The 24,901-nt window shown below is 42.2% G+C and overlaps 3 protein-coding genes across 10 annotated transcripts in view; 1 reads left to right on the plus strand and 2 right to left on the minus strand.

The window, feature by feature from the left end:
• Positions 1–184: 184 nt before the first annotated feature.
• LOC139572980 (transmembrane protein 276-like) lies at positions 185–5,107 on the minus strand. Its single transcript, XM_071395906.1, has 3 exons — positions 5,000–5,107; positions 4,601–4,712; positions 185–4,455 (listed from the first exon to the last, which is right to left on the minus strand). Exons 2-3 carry the CDS (start codon positions 4,688–4,690, stop codon positions 3,916–3,918), a joined length of 630 nt encoding a protein of 209 aa, XP_071252007.1. The 5' UTR covers positions 4,691–4,712; positions 5,000–5,107; the 3' UTR covers positions 185–3,915.
• cep72 (centrosomal protein 72) lies at positions 5,043–12,770 on the plus strand. Of its 5 annotated transcripts, none has more exons than XM_071395902.1 (11): positions 5,043–5,187; positions 5,481–5,608; positions 6,233–6,425; positions 6,548–6,662; positions 7,079–7,266; positions 7,600–7,800; positions 7,913–8,094; positions 9,861–9,954; positions 10,041–10,219; positions 10,362–10,488; positions 11,376–12,770. In XM_071395902.1, exons 1-11 carry the CDS (start codon positions 5,115–5,117, stop codon positions 11,465–11,467), a joined length of 1,572 nt encoding a protein of 523 aa, XP_071252003.1. In that variant the 5' UTR covers positions 5,043–5,114; the 3' UTR covers positions 11,468–12,770. The 5 variants fall into 5 exon arrangements, with proteins under 5 accessions (XP_071252003.1, XP_071252001.1, XP_071252002.1 ...); XM_071395900.1 differs by having other exon boundaries at positions 11,381–12,770; XM_071395901.1 differs by having other exon boundaries at positions 7,082–7,266; positions 11,381–12,770.
• A 1,951-nt stretch (positions 12,771–14,721) lies between these two features.
• Positions 14,722–24,901, minus strand: part of LOC139572984 (tubulin polymerization-promoting protein) — a 41,145-nt gene continuing 30,965 nt past the window's right edge. For all 4 annotated transcript variants that reach the window (XM_071395921.1, XM_071395919.1, XM_071395922.1 and 1 more), the window contains exons 4-5: positions 22,245–22,398; positions 14,722–17,848 (exon numbers count right to left, since the gene is read on the minus strand). In XM_071395921.1, coding sequence (XP_071252022.1) covers positions 17,480–17,848; positions 22,245–22,398 — 523 coding nt within the window. In that variant the 3' untranslated portion in view covers positions 14,722–17,479. The remainder of the gene's footprint in view (positions 17,849–22,244; positions 22,399–24,901) is intronic.

The raw sequence follows: 24,901 nt of genomic DNA on the forward strand, positions 1-24,901 counted from the left end.
TCTTCCTTGGCTGTGCTTTGAGAAGAAAATCTTGATGCATCCCAAAATGCATCAAACTGATCATCTATCTGACAATCAAATAGTCATTTATTCACAAGTTAATCAAAGTACATCACAAATACAACATGACTTACACAGAGGGTTAACCAATTAGCATCCCGAAATCAATGCACAATCCTCCAACTAGTATCAAATATAATTTTATTGGTTGGGTACACATATTTAGCAGATATTAATGCGGTTGTAGTGAAATGCTTGTGTTCCTAGTTCCAACAGTGGAGTAATATCTAACAATACACACAAATCTAAAAGTTCAAAAATAAAAAATAAAAATATTGAAATATTAGGATGAGTAATGTCGGAGTCCAGAGTATAAATATATATATATATACAATACCAGTCAAATATTTGGACACACCTACTCATTCCAGGGTTTTTCTTTATTTTTCCTATTTTCTACATTGTAGAATAATAGTGAAAACATCACAACTATGAAAAAACACATATGGAATCACGTAGTAACCAAAAAAGTGATAAATCAAATCTATTTATAAAGCCCTTCTTACATCAGCTGATATCTCAAAGTGCTGTACAGAAACCCAGCCTAAAACCCCAAACAGCAAGCAATGCAGGTGTAGAAGCACGGTGGCTAGGAAAAACAAATCAAAATATATTTTATAATTGATATTCTTCAAATAGCCACCCTTTGCTTTGATGACAGTTTCGCACAATCTTGGCATTCTCTCAACCAGCTTCACCTGGAATGCTTTTCCAACAGTCTTGAAGGAGTTCCCACATAAGCTGAGCACTTGTTGGCTGCTTTTCTTTTACTCGGCGGTCCAACTCATCCCAAACCATCTCAATTGGGTTGAGGTCGGGTGATTGTGGAGGCCAAGTCATCTGATGCAGCACTCCATCACTCTCCTTCTTGGTCAAATAGCCCTTACACAGCCTGGAGGTGTGTTGGATCATTGTCCTGTTGAAAAACAAATGATAGTCCCACTAAGCGCAAACCAAATGGGATCGCATATCGCTGCAGAATGCTGTTGTAGCCATGCTGGTTAAATGTGCCTTGAATTCTAAATAAATCACAAACAGTGTCACCAGCAAAGCACCTCCTCCTCCATGCTTCACGGTGGGAACCACACATGCGGATATAATTAGTTCACCTACTCTGCGTCTCAGAAAGACACAGCGGTTGGAACCAAAAATCTCAGACCAATGGACAGATTTCCACCAGTCTAATGTCCATTGCTCGTGTTTCTTGGCCCAAGCAAGTCTCTTTTTCTTACTGGTGTCCTTTAGTGGTGGTTTCTTTGCAGCAATTCGACCATGAAGGCCTGATTCACACAGTCTCCTCTGAACAGTTGATGTTGAGATGTGTCTATTACTTTGTAAAGCATTTATTTGGGCTGCAATTTCTGAGGCTGGTAACTCTAATGAACTTATGCTCTGCAGCAGAGGTAACTGGGTCTTCCTTTCCTGTGGCGGTCCTCATGAGAGCCAGTTTCATCATAGTGCTTTATGGTTTTTGCGACTGCACTTGGAAGAAACTTTAAAAGTTATTGAAATTATGCTGATTGACTGACCTTCATGTCTTAAAGTAATGATGGACTGTCATTTCTCTTTGCTTATTTGAGGATTCTTGCCATAATATGTGCACACCTGCTAATTGAAATGTACCTCATGAAGCTGTTTTAGAGAATGCCAAGAGTGTGCAAAGCTGTCATCAAGGCAAAGGGTGGCTACTTTGAAGAATCTCAAATATAAAATATATTTTGATTTGTTTAACACTTTTTTTTGGTTACTACATGATTCCATATGTGTTATTTCATAGTTTTGATGTCTTCACTATTATTCTACAATGTATAAAATAGTAAAAATAAAGAAGAACCCTTATTGTATAGACATTATGGACAGTAAGTGGATATAATATGTAGTATATCTGAAGAATCAATGAATATAGATCCATAGTGTTAGTGGTGTGAACACTGCAGATGTATCTAGTTAAATCTCACTGTAGCTATCTGCTGAGGCTGCAGAATGAACAGGATCCTGAATCTGAGGGGACTTAGGGCTGCGTCCCAAATGGCACCCTATTCCCTTTATAGTGCACTACTTTTGACCAGGGCCCATATCGAGCTCTGGTCAAAAGAAGTGCACTATATCGGGGATAGGCTGTCATTTGGATCGCAGCCCTGACTGTTTTGGTACCCCGGCCATGTTCAGGCACTAAAGCTATCGGCTCTCAAACGTGTCCTGTGTGTCAATGACATTGGCTTCACAGTGAGCATAGTCTAGTACAAGCTGTTTGGTGCTCATCGTAGGACAAGACACTGAAGTCAAGCCAGCCCGGGTTCAACCAGAGTGTGCCTCAAAATGCCACCCTATTCCCAAAATGGGCTCTGATTAAAAGTAGTGCACTACATAGGTAATAGGGTGTTGTTTGGGAGGCACACTCATAGACAAAGACAGTAATAAAAGTCTGGAAGGCACTTCCATCCTCCTTATAGAGCCACCGTTGGGAGGATATTTCTACAGAGTAAGCAGATAGAATCTTTTATAGCCAATTGGTAATTACACTGTCCTGTAAATCTACATCCATAGATGAATTAGACGTTCTAATATGCGGTGTAAAAGAGGTTGGGAGTATTAGTGACCCATGACAATCAGTACATACAAGCGTTAGATCCAAGCACTACTCCTTTTGTTGATACTTTAGCAAATCAATATTTTAGCACATAAAATGTTATTAACCGCTGTTACTAATATCATCAATAATGTTTTACAGTTTTAGAATTAGACACCAGTGCTTCTTCGATTTGCATAGATGAAAGTACTATGATAACAGAGCAGAGCTCCCTGGCCATGACAATAAGCTGAACAAGTAGAACAACGCCCAGTGCTCACACACTGGCAAGAGACACGTGTCCCAATGGTGGATCATGTGACCTCCAAGTTGGCAGACTGGCATCATTATATGGATCATATGGATAATCTCTTTGGAAAGGTTATTGGCCAGTAGGAATTGGAAAGGTTATTGGCCAGGAGGAATTGGAAAGGTCATTGGCCAGGAGGAATTGGAAAGGTCATTGGCCAGGAGGAATTGGAAAGGTCATTGGCCAGGAGGAATTGGAAAGGTCATTGGCCAGGAGGAATTGGAAAGGTCATTGGCCAGTAGGAATTGGAAAGGTCATTGGCCAGGAGGAATTGGAAAGGTCATTGGCCAGGAGGAATTGGAAAGGTTATTGGCCAGGAGGAATTGGAAAGGTTATTGGCTACAGATCAAAGGCAAGCCACAGTACTAGAATAAGTAGAACAAGCTTGCTCATTTAAGTCAATGACGCCATTTTGAGTGCACCAAGCCATTTTGAGTGTGTAACAGTATAACTTTAAACCGTCCCCTCGCCCCGACACGGGCGCGAACCAGGGACCTTCTGCACACATCAACAACGGTCGCCCACGAAGCATCGTTACCCATCGCGCCACAAAGGCCGCGGCCCTTGCAGAGCAAGGTGCAACACTACTTCTAGGTTTCAGAGCAAGTGACGTAACTGATTGAAACGCTAGTAGCGCGTACCCGCTAACTAGCTAGCCATTTCACATCCGTTACACTCACCCCCCTTTCAACCTCCTCCTTTTCCGCAGCAACCAGTGATCCGGGTCAACAGCATCAATGTTGAACTGTTCAGACAGTCAGTAACTGTTACAGTAGCGTTTCCCAAACTCGATGCTCGGGACTCCAAGGGGTGCATGTTTTGGTTTTTGCCCAAACACTACAAGGCTGATTGAAATGATCAAAGCTGTATGATTAGATGATTATTTGAATAAGCTGTGTAGTGCTAAGGAAAGAAACTAAACCCCGGGGTCCTGAGGACTGAGTTTGGGGAAACCCTGTGTTACAGTGGTAATAAGTTAAAATGGTGAGTCCAGTTCCTTCAGTTCCAACAGGTACTTGCTAAGTGCCTTCTCAGAGGCCCAGCACCCTACTGCCATGGAGCCCTTCAGGAGCCACTTAAGCAGTCCCACAGTGGCCCCTGGAGAGACAAGGGGAGCCAGAGTCTTGACCCCCACCCTGGGGGCCACCATTTGGGGCAGGCTGAGGGCCACACTGGCCAGGGCCCCGACAGCGTTTCCCGCAAACAGACACACAGTGAGCGAACAGGAGATGGCAGACAGCGCCAGACAGCGTGACATCAGCATCAACTCGTCCGCTGACAGCCAATCGCAGAGCACCGGGAGGAGAGCTGAGCCAATAAGGAGGATGTTGGCTGTGTTGCGGTCTTCGCTGAGCCACAGGAAGCCGAAGGAGACCAGCGGTGGAGCCAGGACCTCGCCGGCCCACTCCAGGTCCCCCTGTACAGACGTCAGGTATGGGCTGAAGGAGAGAGGCAGGGTGCAGAGGCCTGAGGAGAGACCAAGCAGAAAGAAACCCACCGCTGGAGCTCTGTGGTCCTACAAGAGAAAGAGGGAGATGAGGGAACAGTCAGGGTGAGGAGAAAGAGAGTCATGACAATAATCAGTGGCAAAGGGGTGAAGAATGGTTTAATGGTACACAAGAGTTACACTCAAGTGAAACACCAATATATCCCAAAATTACCTTGAAGAGCTGATATGCTGTGTACAGGGCAGAGACTGACAGTGTGAGGTTGGAACATGCTGTGATCAACTCTGTCAGACAGCCTGCCATTGGTCTTGACTCAAATCCAAAGCTACAGTTGGAGGACCACACTGTTCATTTGATATGAAGAGACTGAGTGGGATTTGTGAAAGAGAAGACGTTTTCACATATCTGCAAGTAAACTGTTGAATACCATACCAAAGTTGAGAAAACACTGTTGAAAGTAAGCTAGTATACTTGTCTTGCACCGTAGCTATGTGTACAGTGTTAACATTCTAAACAGCTATGTTTCAGGTTAGTAACCACGTTAATAATGACCAAAGTCAAGATTGAAACTAATATGTGAGCTGAAAAATATCGGTTAACATTCAACCTTACCTGTCTCTGTTCCGCTTGTTTGAACACGTGAGGCAAACAGTACCAGGATGTGGGCGTTCCCAGACCTTAAAGAACTGCGCATGCTCAGCTCGATCTTCCACCAAATTCGAAAAATATGGCGGCGCTGTTGACAACAGTAACAGAGCAGTGGATACGAGAGAAGCTACATCTAAATCACCATTGCCTTGGTAATATATTTGACACTTAACTTATAGCTTGTAAGTTGGTAGCCTAGATGTATGATTAGTTTGATTTAAAACCAGTTTTAAACTAACTTCCATTAATAGCTAACTGACGCACAGAGACTATGCTTAATGCTAACGTTAGCTCGCCTGCTAGGCTATCTGGCTAAACAGTGCTTTGAATTTATCTGGCCACAGGTAGCTATCTAGCGAAAGATGGCCAGCGTTACCGTGGGTCTACAACTACCCAACTACTCTACTTTGATTGCTGGCTACTAACATTCATGACCACTTTACAGCGGATGTGAGATCACTGAGCCTCCCAGGATCATACAAGGAGAAAATCAGACATCTGGGAATCTCACTAAAGAACTTTGTCCGTTTGAAAACCCTGAACCTCTCCTGTAATGCACTCATCTCTGTCGAGGTGAGATGTCTCTCAACAGACAAATGTGTATTCAGTACATGGTGAAATGGTGACTGAAGTCTGAATGTGTAGATCTTTTTGCATCCATAATGGTACTCTATTACATATTATTCCCTATATAGTGCACTACTTTTAACCAGGGCTCTGGGCAAAAGTAGTTCACTATGTAGGGAATAGGGCACCATTTGGGACATACACTGAATGTGTAAGTCACATTTGTTTGGGTGGGTATAGTTTGTGGAAAGTTCCAACAGGAATCTGTTTCAAAAACTTTGTAAAGTACAAGGTTGCCAACAAACAACGCATACAAAGTAGCACGATCAAGTCACCTAGGTAACTAGCTGCCGAATAGGCATCAACTCACCACATAGCTTATTCTTAATGTTTGTCCATAGGCTACCAGAGTGAGGACAGACATTTTTCGGGAATAAACGTGGTGAGTGAAAAACGTAATGAAATAGCCCACTCCCTACCCGGTATCTTATTATGCCTCTATACAACTTTGTATGCATTTTTTGTTGGCAGCCTTGTTATTTACAACGTTTTTGGAACAGATTCCTGTTGGAATGTTCCACAAATGATACCCACCCCTATTTGTTTCTTTCTATGTTTGTTCATCTATAGGGGGTCCAACACTTGAAGAGGCTGGAGAGGCTGAACTTGTACTACAACAACATCCCCTCCCTTCAGGAGGTCAAAGTGCTCTGCCAGCTGACTGCTCTGAGAGAGCTGGACCTGAGGCTCAACCCTCTGGCTAAAACAGATCCACACTACCGCCTGTACTTGGTGCACGCACTGTCCAACCTTCGCACGCTTGGTACCTATAGCTACCATATTTTCATTTTGAGTCCGATTGGCTGTCCAATGATATTTCTGTTAGATAGTTCTTCTTCCCAATCTGACATTTGATGTCTGTTTTCTTATTGTTTTTTCCTGCAGATGACTGTCCAGTCAGGGACCGTGAGAGAAGAGCTTCAATCATGCATTTCTCCTCAGACTCTGTGATCGGACCCCAACAGACGAGCTCCTCGGAGACAGACATCCCTGACCAGAGGTACTGTACTCTACAGTGTTAGACATCACTGACCAGAGGTACTGTACTCTACAGTGTTAGACATCACTGACCAGAGGTACTGTACTCTACAGTGTTAGACATCACTGACCAGAGGTACTGTACTCTACATACTCTACAGTGTTACAGACACCAGATTACTAATGTCAGGAGGTCTTGTTTCCACACCAAGGTCTCTTGTCTGCATTAGATATTGATTTGTATTATTAGAAAACATCCGGAAAGACAAACTTCAGATTTAATTTTATTTAACAAGTAAACTGTTCTTTGTGGCATTGTTTCCAATAGTGTGTACAGTGTAACAACGGTCACATTACAGTGTTATAGATTGTATTACACAATATTCTTCTAGTAGTGCTATGTGTTGATGTAATAAGTGTTTGATTGGTGTTTTATAGCAGCAGTAAGCCGAGGATGGCCTCAGTAAATCGCCTGGTCAAGAAGCTCTCTGTCCTGGATGACAACGATGACCTAGTGTTGAACCTTGTTGCTAAGAGCAACTGGGACCATAGTCAACCTCTGTTCCTTACTGGCTCTTTCCACAAGGAGCCAGAGTCCCAGCTCTATCATCAGATCAAAGAGGAGTGTGAGTTTATGTTGTTTGATCACAGAATAGTACATCATTTTTTTTACATTGACAAATGACAGTATGGCGTGGTATTAGAGCGTGATGTACACCATGACTGTTAATGTAGGGACAGTCCACCAGGGGGAGACAAGTGGTCTTTAGTTTTCCCTAGGAACATGGGGGATTTTGCACATTTATGGAAAGATTTCAGAGATTTACCCTTAATTGATTTCATTCAGTACTTGATGAATTGTATGTTTAACTAGTTACATTCATTATGGTCTACCTTTTTCAAGTGAGCAAACAAGCCTTCAGTATAAAATGCGCATATTTTATTTTCATTATGATCAGCTTGTCATTCCCAGTCCAATGGTCTACGTTTAAGAGAAGGATCTCGAAGGAAAGGTTCTTCCTCCTCGTTGAAGGGGCCGAGGGTAACCTTTAACCCCCGTGTAGAGAAACACAGCAGGACTAGCTCTGGACGGGAGGAGCGAGAGAAACTCCCCAAACACCTGAGAGTCACAGCCAAGGGCCACTTCACCCCTCACCCTGGTGAGATCACACTCTGAATATCCTCTCTGTCACCGCTGTCACACAAATCAGGTGGCATGAATGGCCTAATACAACATTCTGAGTGTGTTGCACTGGCTTTATCCTCCTTTAGATCAAGTTGACCAGCATAAGTCTTCCTTAGTGAAGATCCGCCCCCCAAGTCCAAGAAGTCCCTGTCCCAGTAGGTCTGATGCCACCAACCCCATCCTGCACCCTCCCAGACTGTCCTACCATAACACCCAGCAGACAGTAGGGGGCTCCACCTCACCACAGAAACATGCCAAGCAACAGAAGGTGAGATGTTTCAGAGAGATAACCCACCTATCCCTACAGTATCATTCATTCACCCTAGAGATAACCCACCTATCCCTACAGTATCATTCATTCATCCTAGAGAAAACCCACCTATCTCTACAGTACCATTCATTCATCCTAGAGATAACCCACCTATCCCTACAGTACCATTCATTCACCCTAGAGAAAACCCACCTATCTCTACAGTACCATTCATTCATCCTAGAGATAACCCACCTATCCCTACAGTACCATTCATTCACCCTAGAGAAAACCCACCTATCTCTACAGTACCATTCATTCATCCTAGAGATAACCCACCTATCTCTACAGTACCATTCATTCATCCTAGAGAAAACCCACCTATCTCTACAGTACCATTCATTCACCCTAGAGAAAACCCACCTATCTCTACAGTACCATTCATTCATCCTAGAGATAACCCACCTATCTCTACAGTACCATTCATTCACCCTAGAGAAAACCCACCTATCTCTACAGTACCATTCATTCACCCTAGAGAAAACCCACCTATCTCTACAGTACCATTCATTCACCCTAGAGATAACCCACCTATCCCTACAGTACCATTCATTCACCCTAGAGATAACCCACCTATCTCTACAGTACCATTCATTCATCCTAGAGAAAACCCACCTATCTCTACAGTACCATTCATTCACCCTAGAGAAAACCCACCTATCCCTACAGTACCATTCATTCATCCTAGAGAAAACCCACCTATCTCTACAGTACCATTCATTCACCCTAGAGAAAACCCACCTATCTCTACAGTACCATTCATTCACCCTAGAGAAAACCCACCTATCTCTACAGTACCATTCATTCACCCTAGAGATAACCCACCTATCCCTACAGTACCATTCATTCACCCTAGAGATAACCCACCTATCTCTACAGTACCATTCATTCACCCTAGAGAAAACCCACCTATATCTACAGTACCATTCATTCACCCTAGAGAAAACCCACCTATCTCTACAGTACCATTCATTCACCCTAGAGAAAACCCACCTATCCCTACAGTACCATTCATTCATCCTAGAGAAAACCCACCTATCCCTACAGTATCATTCATTCATCCTAGAGAAAACCCACCTATCCCTACAGTACCATTCATTCACCCTAGAGAAAACCCACCTATCTCTACAGTACCATTCATTCACCCTAGAGAAAACCCACCTATCTCTACAGTACCATTCATTCATCGTAGAGAAAACCCACCTATCTCTACAGTACCATTCATTCATCCTAGAGAAAACCCACCTATCTCTACAGTACCATTCATTCACCCTAGAGAAAACCCACCTATCTCTACAGTATCATTCATTCACCCTAGAGATAACCCACCTAGAGAAAACCCACCTATCCCTACAGTACCATTCATTCATCCTAGAGAAAACCCACCTATCCCTACAGTACCATTCATTCACCCTAGAGAAAACCCACCTATCTCTACAGTACCATTCATTCACCCTAGAGAAAACCCACCTATCTCTACAGTACCATTCATTCACCCTAGAGATAACCCACCTATCTCTACAGTACCATTCATTCACCCTAGAGAAAACCCACCTATCCCTACAGTACCATTCATTCATCCTAGAGAAAACCCACCTATCCCTACAGTATCATTCATTCATCCTAGAGATAACCCACCTATCTCTACAGTACCATTCATTCATCGTAGATCTTACTGTTCATTATAACCAGTCTTTTGTAATTGTATCAAATCTGTCTCCTAGGGAAGCTATAGGAAACCAATGGAGATGCTGCTGAGCCTAGTGGACAAGCACTGGACAGGGGAGAGGCCACTGCACCATGACAACAACTTCCTCTGTGAGTATGAAACCCCCATGTACTGTGTAGCTTACCTGCTTAAAGGAGAATCTGCCCCTGATAGTATGTATCTGACCTACCTCCAGCTCAGGCAGTCCAGATCCTGTCCATGATGGAACAAGACATCTCCAGTGGAGAAGCTGAGGTCAGGACGTTGAGAGGGAACGTTGAAGAGCTGAAGGAGCAGGCAGAGATACGAGACCAAGACCACAGGACAGAGACCCATAGACTAACTACACAGCTGGAGGAAGCACACATCTCTGTTGTAAGCTTCAGACTGTTCAAAGCAGCATCTTCAATGATATTACCTCATGTTTGAAAGGCACGAGACCCTAAATCCACAAAGAGTTAAGAATAAATGGATGGATGGAATTATCTTCAATGTCTGATTGATTGATTGATTGCAGGACAGTTTGAATGAGCAGCTGAGGATACTATTGGAGGATAACGTCTCTCTACAGAAGCAGATGATCAGATTAGAAAAACAATATCTCAACTCTATGATGAAAAGTTCACCAAACACTGAGATATGTGGTGAGTGAAAAAGCAGCAGCTTTTTGATATTCCTGGTCAGTGGTCACTGTACTGGGCAGAATCTGACCGTGACGTAGAGCACGTGTAACCGTGACGTAGAGCACGTGTAACCGTGACGTAGGGCACGTGTAACCGCGACGTAGGGCACGTGTAACCGTGACGTAGGCCACGTGTAACCGTGACGTAGAGCACGTGTAACCGTGACGTAGAGCACGTGTAACCGTGACGTAGAGCACGTGTAACCGTGACGTAGGGCACGTGTAACCGTGACGTAGAGCACGTGTAACCGTGACGTAGAGCACGTGTAACCGTGACGTAGAGCACGTGTAACCGTGACGTAGAGCACGTGTAACCGTGACGTAGAGCACGTGTAACCGTGACGTAGAGCACGTGTAACCGTGACGTAGAGCACGTGTAACCGTGACGTAGAGCACGTGTAACCATGACGTAGAGCACATGTAAGAGTATTGCAAGATGTTCCATAAATCTCTTAAGATTCGTACAACAGTTAAACATGCATATTTCAAGGCAGTGTTCACCACGTGACGGATTGGATTTGATTTAGTCTGTTGTTGTTATATCCGTTGATGTTGCTAAATAACTGTAGTCCATGTGGGTCTGTATTGATGCTAGCATCATGTGCTAACTATGGTCCATGTGGATCTGTATTGCTGCTAGCATCATGTGCTAACCGTGGCCCATGTGGATCTGTATTGCTGCTAGCATCATGTGCTAACCGTGGCCCATGTGGATCTGTATTGCTGCTAGCATCCTGTGCTAACTATGGTCCATGTGGATCTGTATTGCTGCTAGCATCATGTGCTAACTGTGGCCCATATGGATCTGTATGTGCTAACTAACTGTGGTCCATGTGTCCTTCTCTCCAGAGAAGCAGGCAGAGGTGGAGGAGCTGAGGAAGAGGGTATCAGAGCTGAGGGAGAAGGTCCAGGAACATTGCGTTATGGAACATTGCAGATAGAAATGTCATGAATAGAGCCAATTCCTTATTTTACATGATGTCAGAGAGGAATGTTTGTTCTACATTTCTATCTGAACGTTCCAGAACGTTGTCCTGCTGAACGAGCACCAGCACCAGATTCTCTTATCTTAGCTCTATATACACTGCTGCCAGCATTTACACTGTTCTTCTGATGCAGGATTAATGTTGAGCATGTAAACTTGTCTCTAACTCTGATCTCATTTTTTACTTCTGTGTATCGTCATGCTTTTACTGTGTCCACTATCCACACCTTTACACTGTTCCTTACTGACTGTATACACACCTTTACAATGTTCCTGACTGACTGTATCCACACCTTTACACTGTTCCTTACTGACTGTATCCACACCTTTACAGTGTTCCTTACTGACTGTATCCACACCTTTACAATGTTCCTGACTGACTGTATCCACACCTTTACAATGTTCCTTACTGACTGTATCCACACCTTTACAGTGTTCCTTACTGACTGTATTCACACCTTTACAGTGTTCCTTACTGACTGTATTCACACCTTTACAATGTTCCTGACTGACTGTATCCACACCTTTACAATGTTCCTTACTGACTGTATCCACACCTTTACAGTGTTCCTTTCTGACTGTATTCACACCTTTACAGTGTTCCTTACTGACTATCCACACCTTTACAATGTTCCTGACTGACTGTATCCACACCTTTACAATGTTCCTTACTGACTGTATTCACACCTTTACAATGTTCCTGACTGACTGTATCCACACCTTTACAATGTTCCTTACTGACTGTATCCACACCTTTACAGTGTTCCTTACTGACTGTATTCACACCTTTACAATGTTCCTTACTGACTGTATCCACACCTTTACAATGTTCCTTACTGACTGTATCCACACCTTTACAATGTTCCTTACTGACTGTATCCACACCTTTACAATGTTCCTTACTGACTGTATCCACACCTTTACAATGTTCCTTACTGACTGTATCCACACCTTTACACTGTTCCTTTCTGACTGTATCCACACCTTTAAACTGTTCCTTTCTGACTGTATCCACACCTTTACACTGTTCCTTACTGACTGTATCCACACCTTTACACTGTTCCTTGCTGACTGTATCCACACCTATACAATGTTCCTTGCTGACTGTATCCACACCTATACACTGTTCCTTACTGACTATCCACACCTTTACACTGTTCCTTACTGACTGTATTCATACCTTTACACTGCACATTGAATCTCAATATTTATGACTCTAGACATGTTTAAATGATAAAGTATTTATTGTGTTAAAGCTGTTTCTGCCTCTGTGTTTATGGAAACTGAAGTGGGGAAATGGCTTCTTCACTAAACACAATGCTGCTTGAGGTCAGTTCTAGCTTGTCTAGAACATATTGTGGGGATAATATATTATTCTAACATATTAATGAGGAGAACAGGCATGGTGTTCATCACCCTATTCCCTATGTAGTTGGGATGAAACCATTTCTTTCCAGAATCAGTGGCTAGATGAGGCCTCCCCCAGCCAGATCTGTAGCCTTGTTTTGAGGTCCGTTTTCTTCTCTCCATCTGCTTATCACGGCCGAGGTGGAATGGATGTTTCTAGATTACATCTGCACCGGGGCTTTATTTCTGCCTCAGGGTTCAAACACACATACACTTAAACTCCGTATGAATGTAGCTTGTCAGTCATACTGGCATGGGGATCTTGAATTGTGGTTATTGTGCCCTTTATGGTCCTGAACTTCTGGCAAGGAAAACAATTAATAATAATATAAAAATGTAAGGAAGGATTCCGTCCAGATGGGATGTAATAACATACAACTGATCCTCTCAATAAGTAATCAGATCAGTAGAGGAGACAACTGATCCTCTCAAGTAATCAGATTAGTAGAGGAGACAACTGATCCTCTCAATAAGTAATCAGATCAGTAGAGGAGACAACTGATCCTCTCGATAAGTCATCAGATCAGTAGAGGAGACAACTGATCCTCTCAATAAGTAATCAGATCAGTCGAGACAACTGATCCTCTCAATAAGTAATCAGATCAGTAGAGGAGACAACTGATCCTCTCAATAAGTCATCAGATCAGTAGAGGAGACAACTGATCCTCTCAATAAGTCATCAGATCAGTAGAGGAGACAACTGATCCTCTCAATAAGTAATCAGATCAGTAGAGGAGACAACTGATCCTCTCAATAAGTAATCAGATCAGTAGAGGAGACAACTGATCCTCTCAATAAGTAATCAGATCAGTAGAGGAGACAACTGATCCTCTCAATAAGTAATCAGATCAGTAGAGGAGACAACTGATCCTCTCAATAAGTAATCAGATCAGTAGAGGAGACAACTGATCCTCTCAATAAGTAATCAGATCAGTAGGAGACAACTGATCCTCTCAATAAGTAATCAGATCAGTAGAGGAGACAACTGATCCTCTCAATAAGTAATCAGATCAGTAGGAGACAACTGATCCTCTCAATAAGTAATCAGATCAGTAGAGGAGACAACTGATCCTCTCAATAAGTAATCAGATCAGTAGAGGAGACAACTGATCCTCTCAATAAGTCATCAGATCAGTAGAGGAGACAACTGATCCTCTCAATAAGTAATCAGATCAGTAGAGGAGACAACTGACCCTCTCAATAAGTAATCAGATCAGTAGAGACAACTGATCCTCTCAATAAGTAATCAGATCAGTAGAGGAGACAACTGATCCTCTCAATAGGTAATCAGATCAGTAGAGACAACTGATCCTCTCAATAAGTAATCAGATCAGTAGAGGAGACAACTGATCCTCTCAATAAGTCATCAGATCAGTAGAGACAACTGATCCTCTCAATAAGTAATCAGATCAGTAGAGGAGACAACTGATCCTCTCAATAAGTAATCAGATCAGTAGAGGAGACAACTGATCCTCTCAATAAGTAATCAGATCAGTAGAGGAGACAACTGATCCTCTCAATAAGTAATCAGATCAGTAGAGGAGACAACTGATCCTCTCAATAAGTAATCAGATCAGTAGAGGAGACAACTGATCCTCTCAATAAGTCATCAGATCAGTAGAGGAGACAACTGATCCTCTCAATAAGTAATCAGATCAGTAGAGGAGACAACTGATCCTCTCAATAAGTAATCAGATCAGTAGAGGAGACAACTGATCCTCTCAATAAGTAATCAGATCAGTAGAGACAACTGATCCTCTCAATAAGTAATCAGATTAGTAGAGGAAATTAAAAACACACCAATGATTCTTCAGGATGGGGCGTTTTTATTTTCAACAATGCTACAAATCATGAACACAGGTCTCGAGAACAATAACCAAAACACAAAGCATGCACCAGGTCACAATAATAGTACATTAACAAGTTATTTTTTTGAAAAAATAAGACGGTATTGCTTCTCCACACGAAAAGGTGCACAGTATTTGGCATTAAGCACACAAGACAAATCGTACTAAAGCAACTACGATTCCACTGGTTAACAGGTGTTGATCTCAATCAACGCATGAGTCTTATTGGTCAGCAGAGGCTAAGTTAGGGTGACCAGTATGAAAGCAACAGGATGTCATTATGCTGGAAAAATACATGTCCTACAAAAGTCTACTTCTTTGTTCATCCCCTTCACTTCATACAGTATGTCCATCAAATATTACAGTACTATATTACCCTGCCTTTTGTATTCCATTGAATGTGTGCCGTGGAAAGTGTCAGGACAACAGTGTTTACACTAAAAAGGTTTCTCTAAACCTTCAAAGACAAGAGTTCAAGGGTCACAAACAATACTGATGAAGTCACTAGTCATATGTACCTAACTGTAGTATCTATGGCATAGCAGTCTTTTTCATTTAGAATGTAAAACCTTCTAGTTTGATATGCATCCATTTGACACAATTCAAATTGCTGGCATTTGATTTTGTAGCCTGGTGGAACCAGTCTGATCGCTGGTTCATCGTTCTATTTCATAGTGAATGCAGCGATCAGGCTGGTTCATCATTCTATTTCATAGGGAACGCAGCGATCAGGCTGGTTCATCATTCTATTTCATAGTGAATGCAGCGATCAGGCTGGTTCATCATTCTATTTCATAGGGAACGCAGCGATCAGGCTGGTTCATCATTCTATTTCATAGTGAATGCAGCGATCAGGCTGGTTCATCATTCTATTTCATAGGGAACGCAGCGATCAGGCTGGTTCATCATTCTATTTCATAGTGAACGCAGCGATCAGGCTGGTTCATCATTCTATTTCATAGGGAACGCAGCGATCAGGCTGGTTCATCATTCTACTTCATAGGGAACGCAGCGATCAGGCTGGTTCCACCAAGCTATAGATTTTTTAGCATCTACGGTCAATGATAATATCACCTGATAATGTCACCCAACTCCTTGACCACAAATGTCCCCTTTGATATTCTTAGTCTATACATAGTCATTTATAGGATCTCTATGGTCTCTGTACACTCACAATTTAACCCCAACTTGGTCCTCTTGTCAAAGTGAAGTTGTTTTAGTTTTAATTCTATTGGTCTGACTACTCTGCCAGAAGGCAGGAGCAGAGCAAGTCACTATAACCGAGTCACTAACACAGCAGTTGAAATGAGACATCTGAAATATGCTGTCTGTTTCCTATTGGTAACGGTAAAGTAGTAGCATTCCATGACTTCATGCATAAGGTACAGCAAGACAAGAAAAACAGGAACGCAGTCAGTGTCTTAAATGAAGCCATGCAGCCACATGTTTAGAAATATACACTCTCTTACCACCAATATATTACAACTAGAGAAATCTGATGGCAATATAAATCAGTTAAATATTGCAAAATACAAACCTGAACAACCCAGCTCACCTCTTAGTTTCAGAGGTCCAGCTAGTACAACCGACATAGTGTGAACAAACTGTGGAGCGTTATCAAATCGGTGTGTGTGATTTAGATGAATGATTAGAGATAATAATTTCAGGGTCATTTACCTATTATCTTATTTAATATGTTGGGTGTAAATAATTGATGAGGGTTTCAGAATGAACCAGACAAGACGTGGCCTTAGGATATCAAATAATTCTAGCATTATTCTTCTCCTTGTGTTGTAAATACATAAGGTACAGTACCGATATAACGTCACAGAACGTTTATAAAAGCAAGATTCACAAGAAAGGGAAGTTAAGACTCATAGATAACAAACTTGGTATCTGACAGTAGAATGAACAAAAATAAAATGTTATCATCATTCATATGATATACGTAGCTAAAGACAGGAAGACACAGAACTTCTACATATCCTGTTCAAGGTTTAGTTATTTTAAGAACAATTGAAGGCAAACTATGTAGTCGTCAATATGTGTAAACTATGATGAAGTATAAAGGAGAACAGACAGCCAGTAGATGAAGACAGCAGACTTCATTGACCAGAGGAAAGGCAGAAAGTTGATATTGAAGATGGTTTGATCAATATAACAACCTACCAGTATATCTACTTCACCAGTTTATGCCAATAAACATTCAATTAACTCAAAAAGTATGAAATTAAGGATGTATTTCTTCAACTAAAAATGGGAAAAGAAGCTTTGGCCTATCTTAAGCAAAGTGCAATCTTGTTAAATAATTTGGCGAACCCTTTCTTCCCTCTTATGTGTTTTTCTTGGCATGGTGTTATTCATAGTGCTTATAATACAGATGTCAAGGCCCTATCATAATAAAGAGGTTTCAGGAAATGCAGAGCAGTTGGTTTCCCTTGTTGGTTGGTGGGTTCATTTTAACATTTGGCAGTAACTTGCTATCTGTTAGGAATGTACCAGCTGTAAAAATTGATGTAAACAGTTTTCCAGTTCTCACACATAACAAAAAAGAGAGGAACTCAAAACATCCCACTCGCAAAAAGAAAACAAGATGGGTGAGAACATATGAAATCCTATCTTTTTGTTGTGCTTTCATGGAGTTCTTTCTTTAGAAAATTATTATCCTAGTAGTTGGTCTTGTGTTTCTGTTTGTTTGTTTCTTTCTATTTTCCTCACACTGGTTTGGCTCTAGGGGGCCCTCCTCCAGAGTGCCCGGCTCCAGGGGGCCCTCCTCCAAAGTGCCCGGCTCCAGGGGGCCCTCCTCCAGAGTGCCCGGCTCCAGGGGGCCCTCCTCCAGAGTGCCCGGCTCCAGGGGGCCCTCCTCCAGAGTGCCCGGCTCCAGGGGGCCCGTTGGGCTTGGTGACTTTCTTCTCGTATGACCCGAGGTGTTTGTATCCTGCGACGTACCCCGATGTGTCCACCATGTCCACGCGACCTGCCTTCCCCTTCCCACGGCCACTCTCGTCAAAACGCTCCTTGTGTGACCCAGTGAACTTGGTCGTGTCCGTCAGACGAGATACGGTCGGAGAAGCCACCGCTCTCTGTGGACAGAAAGAAATTTGAGTTTGTTCTAAGACTCCATCCCAAATAGCACCCTATGCACTACCCTATGGGCCCCGGTCAAAAGTAGTGCACTATAAAGGGATTAGGGTGCCATTTGGGACGCAACCCTGAGTCATACCCAGCAGTTGTTTCTATATACACATCACAGTGGTCAAGAGCATCCTGTCCAGGGGGTGTACTGGTACATCAAAATGCCTCACGCTACAGGAACCCTTTGGGCCGTTCTGGCTTGGACAAGGTTTACTTACATTGGTCTGTAGCATACAGTGCATTCGGAAATTATTCAGACCCCTTGACTTTTTTCACATTTTGTTAAGTTACAGCCTTATCACAAAATAGATTTTTTTTTAAATTCCCCCTCATCAACCTACACACAATACCCCATAATGACAAAGCAAAAATTTATTTTTGAAATATCACATATACATAAGTGTTCAGACCCTCAGTACTTTGTTGAAGCACCTTTGGTAGCGATTACAGCCTCAAGTCTTCTTGGGTATGACGCTACAACCTTGGTATACCTGTATTTGGGGAGTTTCTCGCATTCTTCACTGCAGAACTTCTCAAGCTCTGTCAGGTTGGATGGGGAGCGTTGCTGCACAGCTATTTTCAGGTCTTTCCAGAGATGTTCGATCGGGTTCAAGTCCGGGCTCTGGCTGGGCCACTCAAGGACATTCAGAGACCTGTCCTGAAGCCACTCCTGCATTGTCTTGGCTGTGTGCTTAGGGTCGTTGTCCTGTTGGAAGGTGAACATTTGCCTCAGTCTGAGGTCCTGAGTGCTCTGGAGCAGGTTTTCATCAAGGATCTCTCTGTACTTTGCTCTGTTCATCTTTCCCTCGATCCTGACTAGTCTCTCGCTGACAAACCACAGCAAGATGCTTGGTTTCCTCCTGATCAGGTTTCATCAGGTTTCCTCCTGATGCGACGCTTGGCATTCAGGCCAAATAGTTCAATGTTGGTTTCATCAGACCAGAGAATCTTGTTTCTCATGATATTAAATTATTTTAGGTGCCTTTGGCAAACTCCAAGCAGGCTGTCAGGCCTTTTACTGAGGAGTGGCTTCTGTCTGGCCATTCTACCATAAAGACCTGATTGGTGGAGTGCTGCAGAGATGGTTGTCTTTCTGGAAGGTTCTCCCATCTCCACATAGGAACTCTGGAGCTCTGTCAGAGTGACCATCGGGTTCTAGGTCACCTCCCTGACCAAGGCCCTTCTTCCCAGATTGCTTAGTTTGGCTGGGCGTCTAGTTCTAGGACGTCTTGGTGGTTCCAAACTTCTTCCATTTAAGAATGATGAAGGTCACTGTGTTCCTGGGGAAATTCAATGCTGCAGAAATGTTTTGGTACCCTTCTCCAGATCTGTGCCTCGACACAATCCTGTCTCGGAGCTATACGGACAATTCCTTTGACCTCATGGCTTGAAATTTGCTCTGACATGCACTGTCAACTGTGGGACCTTATATAGACAAATGTGTGCCTTTCCATATCATGTCCAAACAATTGAATTTACCACAGGTGGACTCCAATCAAGTTGTAGAAACATCTCAAGGATGATCAATGGAAACAGGATGCACATGAGCTCAATTTCAAGTCTCATAGCAAAGGGTCTGAATACTTATGTAAATAAGTTTATATATATATATATATACCCACACACACATACATATATATATATATATATATATGTGTGTGTGGGTATATATATATATATATATACACACACGCACACACACACACACACAGATTTGCAAACATTTCTAAAAACCAGTTTTTTGCTTTGTCATTATGGGGTATTGTGTGTAGATTGAGTATTTTATTTTAATCAATTTTAGAATAAGTGTAACGTAACGAAATTTGGAAAAGGTCAAGAGTCTGAATACTTTCCGAATGCACTGTGTCTGTATACGTGTATTTATTCATAATGTACTGTGTCTGTATACATGTATTTATTCATAATGTACTGTGTCTGTATACGTGTATTTATTCATAATGTACTGTGTCTGTATACGTGTATTTATTCATAATGTACTGTGTCTGTATACGTGTATTTATTCATAATGTACTGTGTCTGTATACGTGTATTTATTCATAATGTACTGTGTCTGTATACGTGTATTTATTCATAATGTACTGAATACGTGTATTTATTCATAATGTACTGTATCTGTATATGTGTATTTATTCATAATGTACTGTGTCTGTATACGTGTATTTATTCATAATGTACTGTGTCTGTATATGTGTATTTATTCATAATGTACTGTGTCTGTATACGTGTATTTATTCATAATGTACTGTTTCTGTATACGTGTATTTATTCATAATGTACTGAATACGTGTATTTATTCATAATGTACTGTCTGTATACGTGTATTTATTCATAATGTACTGTGTCGGTATACGTGTATTTATTCATAATGTACTGTGTCTGTATACGTGTATTTATTCATAATGTACTGTGTCTGTATACGTGTATTTATTCATAATGTACTGTATCTGTATACGTGTATTTATTCATAATGTACTGTATCTGTATATGTGTATTTATTCATAATGTACTGTGTCTGTATACGTGAATTTATTCATAATGTACTGTATACGTGTATTTATTCATAATGTACTGTGTCTGTATACATGTATTTATTAATAATGTACTGTGTCTGTATACGTGTATTTATTCATAATGTACTGTGTCTGTATACGTGTATTTATTCATAATATACTGTATACGTGTATTTATTCATAATGTACTGTCTGTATACATGTATTTATTCATAATGTACTGTGTCTGTATACGTATATTTATTCATAATGTACTGTCTGTATACGTGTATTTATTCATAATGTACTGTCTGTATACATGTATTTATTCATAATGTACTGTGTCTGTATACGTGTATTTATTCATCATGTACTGTGTCTGTATACGTATATTTATTCATAATGTACTGTCTGTATACGTGTATTTATTCATAATGTACTGTCTGTATACATGTATTTATTCATAATGTACTGTGTCTGTATACGTGTATTTATTCATCATGTACTGTGTCTGTATACGTGTATTTATTAATATCTGTTGTAACGTCAGTACTATTGGGTGTCATTTCCTGCTGCGTTGGGACCTTACTGTGTCTGTATAGGTGTATTTATTAATATCTGTTGTAACGTCAGTACTATTGGGTGTCATTTCCTGCTGCGTTGGGACCTTACTGTGTCTGTATAGGTGTATTTATTAATATCTGTTGTAACGTCAGTACTATTGGGTGTCATTTCCTGCTGCGTTGGGACCTTACTGTGTCTGTATAGGTGTATTTATTAATATCTGTTGTAACGTCAGTACTATTGGGTGTCATTTCCTGCTGCGTTGGGACCTTACTGTGTCTGTATAGGTGTATTTATTAATATCTGTTGTAACGTCAGTACTATTGGGTGTCATTTCCTGCTGCGTTGGGACCTTACTGTGTCTGTATAGGTGTATTTATTAATATCTGTTGTAACGTCAGTACTATTGGGTGTCATTTCCTGCTGCGTTGGGACCTTACTGTGTCTGTATAGGTGTATTTATTAATATCTGTTGTAACGTCAGTACTATTGGGTGTCATTTCCTGCTGCTTTGGGACCTTACTGTGTCTGTATAGGTGTATGTTTTAATATCTGTTGTAACGTCAGTACTATTGGGTGTCATTTCCTGCTGCGTTGGGACCTTACTGTGTCTGTATAGGTGTATTTATTAATATCTGTTGTAACGTCAGTACTATTGGGTGTCATTTCCTGCTGCTTTGGGACCTTACTGTGTCTGAAAAGGTGTATGTATTAATATCTGTTGTAACGTCAGTACTATTGGGTGTCATTTCCTGCTGCGTTGGGACCTTACTGTGTCTGAAAAGGTGTATTTATTAATATCTGTTGTAACGTCAGTACTATTGGGTGTCATTTCCTGCTGCGTTGGGACCTTACTGTGTCTGTATAGGTGTATTTATTAATATCTGTTGTAACGTCAGTACTATTGGGTGTCATTTCCTGCTGCGTTGGGACCTTACTGTGTCTGTATAGGTGTATTTATTAATATCTGTTGTAACGTCAGTACTATTGGGTGTCATTTCCTGCTGCGTTGGGACCTTACTGTGTCTGAAAAGGTGTATTTATTAATATCTGTTGTAACGTCAGTACTATTGGGTGTCATTTCCTGCTGCGTTGGGACCTTACTGTGTCTGTATAGGTGTATTTATTAATATCTGTTGTAACGTCAGTACTATTGGGTGTCATTTCCTGCTGCGTTGGGACCTTACTGTGTCTGTATAGGTGTATTTATTAATATCTGTTGTAACGTCAGTACTATTGGGTGTCATTTCCTGCTGCTTTGGGACCTTACCGTGACTCCTTTAATGACTGGTTTCTTCCCCTCAATCATCCTGAACACCTCCCCCTCCGCCTCCTCTCCCGTTTTCTCCCTGAATCTCTTGCTGGCCAGCTCTCCCACCGCTGCCTTGAACTCGTCAAACGTGATAGTGCGACAGGATTTCTTCCTGAAACGTAGAAACAACAAACCAGACACTTAGAAATGTCAAAACTACAGATGTCACAGAGTGAAGAGTCTGTGGAACTCAGTGAGAGAATTCTGTTGACGTCTGTCTCCATGTTACATCATAAACATGGGGATGTGTGTCCCAAATCACACCCTTTTCACTATTGAGTGCCCTGGTCAAAAGTAGTGCACTATAAAAGGGAATAGGGTGCCATTCGAGACATGATTTAGCTTGTCATTTTAATGCCCCTCGTCACAGTTTGAGAGTGTCAAAGGAGAATCGACCACACTGTATACAAAGCCATGAGATAACATCAACAGGTCAGCTATCTGATGGCCCTCCTGTGTGATAACATCAACAGGTCAGCTATCTGATGGCCCTGCTGTGTGATAACATCAACATGTCAGCTATCTGATGGCCCTGCTGTGTGATAACATCAACATGTCAGCTATCTGATGGGCCTGCTGTGTGATAGCATCAACATGTCAGCTATCTGATGGCCCTTCTGTGTGATAACATCAACATGTCAGCTATCTGATGGCCCTTCTGTGTGATAGCATCAACATGTCAGCTGTCTGATGGCCCTGCTGTGTGATAACATCAACATGTCAGCTGTCTGATGGCCCTGCTGTGTGATAGCATCAACATGTCAGCTGTCTGATGGCCCTCCTGTGTGATAGCATCAACATGTCAGCTATCTGATGGCCCTGCTGTGTGATAGCATCAACATGTCAGCTATCTGATGGCCCTGCTGTGTAATAGCATCAACATGTCAGCTATCTGATGGCCCTGCTGTGTAATAGCATCAACATGTCAGCTGTCTGATGGCCCTGCTGTGTGATAACATCAACATGTCAGCTGTCTGATGGCCCTGCTGTGTGATAGCATCAACATGTCTGATGGCCCTGCTGTGTGATAACATCAACATGTCAGCTGTCTGATGGCCCTGCTGTGTGATAGCATCAACATGTCTGATGGCCCTGCTGTGTGATAACATCAACATGTCAGCTGTCTGATGGCCCTGCTGTGTGATAGCATCAACATGTCAGCTATCTGATGGCCCTGCTGTGTGATAGCATCAACATGTCAGCTATCTGATGGCCCTGCTGTGTGATAGCATCAACATGTCTGATGGGCCTGCTGTGTGATAACATCAACATGTCAGCTGTCTGATGGCCCTGCTGTGTGATAGCATCAACATGTCAGCTATCTGATGGCCCTGCTGTGTAATAGCATCAACATGTCAGCTGTCTGATGGCCCTGCTGTGTGATAGCATCAACATGTCAGCTGTCTGATGGCCCTGCTGTGTGATAGCATCAACATGTCAGCTGTCTGATGGCCCTGCTGTGTGATAGCATCAACATGTCAGCTATCTGATGGCCCTGCTGTGTGATAGCATCAACATGTCAGCTGTCTGATGGCCCTGCTGTGTGATAACATCAACAGGTCAGCTATCTGATGGCCCTGCTGTGTGATAACATCAACATGTCAGCTGTCTGATGGCCCTGCTGCGTGCACAGCTGCGTGATGGTGTGCTCTACAGACAGACACAGAACATCTTAGGCACTGCCTGGACAGGGACAGACGATGTGTTTATGTGTGAAAGTGAACTTCTCGGCTACAGAGTTTTTAGATTTTCTGGTGTTCCATGTTCTGCTTTCTACTAGGGCCTGCGTCCCAAATGGCACCCTCAAATAGGACCCTATTCCCTAAATGATGCATTACTTTCAACCAGGGTCCATTTGGTACTCAGCCTAGAAGTCATCAACATGATGTCAGGTGTTATTATAGCTCAACCAATCACATCCACCCCTCCAAGGGGCCATGCGTATGGCTGTTTAAACTGACTATACACCATTCTGCTTCTCCGTTCAGGCGTCGTCGTGCATAGTAACACAAATACAAACAACCATTGCTGTGGTGATAAATCTGCAAAACAAAAGGCCATAAAGCCAAACAGTCTCCCCGGGTAACCTGCTGTCATAGCAGCAAGCTACAGTAAACAGTCTCCCCGGGTAACCTGCTGTCATAGCAGCAAGCTCCAGTAAACAGGCGTGTTTGGGGTTATTCATTTGACTCCTTCAGTGACTGATTCTGTTTGGGCGATCCGTCAGTGTTGAACAGTTGAGAGCTCCATTCCTCCGGGCCTGTTCCATGCTGTCTAATGTCAGATGGGACATAGGACTTCCAGCTGGCACGTTGTGTCTGAGGAGAGGAGGAGGACGGCTCTGTGTCTTCTGGAAACCAATTAAAATGACCCTTTCAGGAGCATGCTAAGGAATCAGACATATCAAACAGCATGTACCAAGCGTAGGAGTGCTTTTTTAGGATCAGTTTTCCCTTTTAGATCACGATACATTTATTTTGTATTTATTTCACCTTTCTTTAACCAGGTAGTGACCTGGCCAAGATAAAGCAAAGCAGTGCGACACAAACAACAACAGAGTTACACATGGAATAAACAATCATACACTCAATAACACAATAGAAAAAGTCTATATA

Source organism: Salvelinus alpinus, chromosome 4, assembly GCF_045679555.1.
Source record: "Salvelinus alpinus chromosome 4, SLU_Salpinus.1, whole genome shotgun sequence".
NCBI classification, from domain to species: domain Eukaryota; kingdom Metazoa; phylum Chordata; class Actinopteri; order Salmoniformes; family Salmonidae; genus Salvelinus; species Salvelinus alpinus.